The sequence below is a fragment of the Sinocyclocheilus rhinocerous genome, unplaced genomic scaffold (assembly GCF_001515625.1).
Source record: "Sinocyclocheilus rhinocerous isolate Xijiao unplaced genomic scaffold, SAMN03320098_v1.1 scaffold303, whole genome shotgun sequence".
In the NCBI taxonomy this organism is placed as follows: Eukaryota; Metazoa; Chordata; class Actinopteri; order Cypriniformes; family Cyprinidae; genus Sinocyclocheilus; species Sinocyclocheilus rhinocerous.
The window spans coordinates 631,359-635,391 of record NW_015656152.1 but is presented as its reverse complement, the minus strand read 5'-3'; the positions used below and the strand labels follow the sequence as shown (position 1 = coordinate 635,391).

At 41.3% G+C, this 4,033-nt stretch overlaps 1 protein-coding gene across 1 annotated transcript in view; it reads left to right on the top strand.

The window, feature by feature from the left end:
- The first annotated feature begins 755 nt into the window (after positions 1-755).
- LOC107719404 (transcription factor AP-2-delta-like) overlaps positions 756-4,033 on the top strand; it is an 11,459-nt gene continuing 8,181 nt past the window's right edge. Inside the window, exons 1-2 of the mRNA XM_016526818.1 lie at positions 756-1,135; positions 1,801-2,295. Coding sequence (XP_016382304.1) covers positions 1,097-1,135; positions 1,801-2,295 — 534 coding nt within the window. The 5' untranslated portion in view covers positions 756-1,096. The remainder of the gene's footprint in view (positions 1,136-1,800; positions 2,296-4,033) is intronic.

Sequence of the window (4,033 nt, the reverse complement as noted above, 5' to 3'; positions counted from 1 at the left end):
GACAGGCTGATTTGAACGATGACCCCCCCACACGCGCCCCCCACTTATCATCCTAAACGTGCACAAAACACTTCCAGCATGGGTCAGACCGTCACTGTCCCGGTTCGGTTAGCGGTGAACAGAACAGGGAAAAAAAATGTTGACTGGATTGGCTGCAGAAGAATTAAACGGAATCAAAAGTGACCGCACAGCACCGATTATTACAGTATCTAAAATAGGCTAAATGAATTAAAAAATAATGTGGTCTAATTATTGTATAGGTACAACCGATGATACAGTGGTATAAATAGGCTATTTGTATTCCATAGCATTAAAACAGTGTTTAAATAATTCGTAGATTTAATATTCTTCTGCTGTTTAATGTTTTTGTGCAACATTATTTCCAAACGAGTTGTTCGATTATCATTTTTAAAAAGCATTGTGTTATGATAAATAAGAACACATAAAAGGGAAATATTCGTTCGGCCATATCTGCAATTAATTTTTGCTTTCATGCAAGTGTCTTTCATTCAGTTAAACAGAAATTAAAATATTTGATAAAAACAGATTAAGGCCATACTATGAAATAACAAAACAAAACGTTTAATGTGCAATCCAAATTACAGTGACATAATACACCCAGTAAAACTTACGTGTTGCTGAAAAAAATCCAAAAAGCAGGTAAATGGTAAAGCCGCGAGGAAAACAGACAAATAAAACTGGCCCTGCTAAAGAAAGCACAAACGACCTTAAAGAAATGTCCACAAAAATCATCAAAAATGTTGAAAGCGCACTTGGTTCCTTATTAGGCGAAGATACAATATTTATTCCGTGTCTCCAGGGATGAGGCTGCTCTCTCTATTGTCCTCCCTTTCCTCAATGCTGATGCTTAATTTTCAAAACTTCTATATTACCAAGGGACCTACGACATCAGCCGGAGAAATACCCAGCAAGTACAAAATCCGAGCCAGGGAGCGCTTTGTGCAGAGGGGAGGCATTTCAGCCGCTTTTACCGACTGCGCGAGGCGACATTTCATTTTCACGCGCTATTTTGGGGATTTTTTTTTTTATTCATTCGTCCAACGGCGCGAGGAAATCGGGTTATTGGATCGCGAGAATGTCAGCCACATTTCCGGGACTGGTGCACGATGCGGAGGTATTTAAATTCATTTCTTATCACCTCACAAAAATCATCTAATTTAGTTTAATTTAGCGGAGCATCGCATGAAGTGAAATTAGTTTCACATAGCACAGCGAAATGTAAGTGAAGACTTCTGAGGGGAGTTTGCTGCAAGGCGAGGATAAATACCGTGTGTTATTTTATAGTGAAAATGCCTTTTACTGTTTGTTTTTTTCGTGGCGAATATGGCTCTCTAGAGTTCATTTAAAAGTCTCTACTGTGATTGGAACCATTTGCTCGTTCTTTTTTATGCATAATAATTATTAGTAGTGCAGACTCTCGTGCCTTGTGCTTACCTGCAGTGAAACGGGCGTAGAAGCGGCTTTTAATGGCGTTTGCACGGATGTAGTAGCCTAATAATAATATAGTCAAATAACACTCAGTGGCAAATGATAGACAAGTGAGGGAGGAAAAAAACGCTGTGAGCTCGTGGAGCAGTTTGCAGTGTGTTTCACGCACTCCCTCCCAGGCACGGAGAGATGACATCGCCGTCAGGTACTTTTCTAAAGACACTTTGAGCTGCTGTGTGTTTGTGTGTTTGGGGAAGGTTTGAGTTTCCGCCGCGTGAGAAATGCGCGCGGATCGCTGCGAGCGCGTGTAAATGACATCCCTCATAGTTTTCTCTTTTTTCCCCCGCACAGATACGTCACGACGGATCAAACAGCTACCGTTTGATGCAACTCGGATGCTTGGAATCTGTGGCCAACTCGTCTGTCGCTTACTCTTCATCGTCTCCGCTTACATATCCAGCTACCGGAACCGAATTTGCCTCCCCGTATTTTCCCACGAACCAGTACACGCCCTTACACCACCAGTCCTTCCACTACGAGTTCCAGCACAGCCACCCGGCCGTGAACCCGGACGCGTACTCGTTAAACTCTCTCCATCACTCGCAGCAGTATTACCAGCAGCTCCATCACGGCGAACCGGCGGACTTCATCAACCTTCACAACGCCCGGGCGCTCAAGTCCTCTTGCCTGGACGAGCAGCGGCGGGAACTGGGCTGCCTGGACGCGTACCGTAGGCATGACCTGTCAATCATGAGCCACGGCTCTCAGTATGGCATGCACCCCGAGCAAAGACTGCTGCCCGGGGCGGGTCTGGGGCTGCCGCCAACGGGGGCCGATGACCTACAGGTAGCCTACACCTCACCGGCATTTCTACCGTTCAAGCACAAAATACACACACTCAGCGTGTCACCACCGTCTCACACGCAGGCTGCAGAGAAGTTGACGCCTTAAGGGATGTTGTATAGTCACTTTCAGTGTCCGAACCGAAGAAATGATTGCCCGAGGGCTTCGACAAAAAACCTGAGACATCAGGAGAGACTTAAGAGAGAAAACTCGAGGCCGAGCGATTAGCCTACTTCTTTTCGGCCTTTTCGATTTCGCACAAATTAATTTAATAACGAATAATAGGCCTACATTAATATTTCGAAATAGCTAATTAAAATAAACTGATAAACACGGAAAAAATCACAGCGGAAAAAAACAGTCCGATTTGCATAAATGCATTATTTCCCAACATGTGAAATAAGACTTTTTTTTTTTAAAGCTATATTTTGAAACGTTTGGAAGCGCCATCCTTTCAGTTGATTTAACTGGCGGATTTTACATATTTAATATAGTGAATATTGAGAAGTCTGAATTCGGCTGCGCGTATGTCGGGCCTCGCTGCTGTAAAGCCGCTGTTTCTTTTTCCTCCGTTAAAAGGCGGATTAAGGGCTTGAAAAAGTGCGAACAAAAGGCAAATCCTCCGCAGTAGAGCACCGTAGTTTATCCAATTTAGGACTTAATGTCAATCAACTGGTTATTTATGCACAGACATCTGAAACGGCTCAAGTTTAACCGGTGAGTCAACAATATGTTAAAATCAAAAAGATTATACAATGCTTTTAATCCGTCAGTGCGACAGTAAAGTTGAAAAGATAAAATATATTGTTTTTGAAATAAAATATTCTAGCTAGCAGATTATATTTTGGATTTTTACGTCATTGCATAGAAAGGAAATTCTCATTTTAATAGTAAATTGAGTATTTAAATTATAACATCTACGTAATCTAATTTATAGAAATAATAGAATAAAACGATTCTACAAAAGATTAGATCATAGTGGAATACGGTAATGTTAAGTAAATGTACAAATAATTTTTTATTGTTTTGACTAGTAATTAAAAAAATAATTGTTGCATAATTACTTTTTTATTTGCTCATCGTGTTTTACAGGGCATAGGCTATATTTAAATAACATGGACAAAATAAAATCAGCAATATAATAATTATTTTATTTTGCAATAACATTTTGTCAGAAAATATTCATAAAGCTATGTTAGCACAGAAGTAGTTTTGCAATCTTGAAAATGTTTTGAATCGTAGCTTCACAAAAGATTCATTTTAGTATTGCTCTCGCGTGTTCAGGAACATTCTGCACACGCACACAAAAAAAAGGCCCACAGGAGAACAGACACAAAAACACAGAAAACAACACATACGTCGCGTGAAAAGGTTTTGGACCTTTCTTTGGTGCTGAATGAAACCGTGCGCTCGGTGAAGGCCGCGGAACAGATGCGGTCAGTCTCGTGCGCACAAGCGCATCTTTGAGCCGCTAAACAGATTTGGCACGCGGAACAATAGAAGCTGCCGCACCTTTAACACGCACACGCGTAATTTATGCCTGATCCGACGGGTTTGTATATTGATTTTATAATCACTTTAACTGCGGGGAAAAGAAAAATAGAGCATGAGTTTGTTAAAGGGTTATAAGAGCACGTCAGTATGGTGTCAGTATGTGAGCGTGTGTGGGTGAAATAGGCTAGGCCTATGTGTGCTTTTTTTTTTTTTTGAGACTGTGTCTGACTTGGCCTCCAGACTGGTC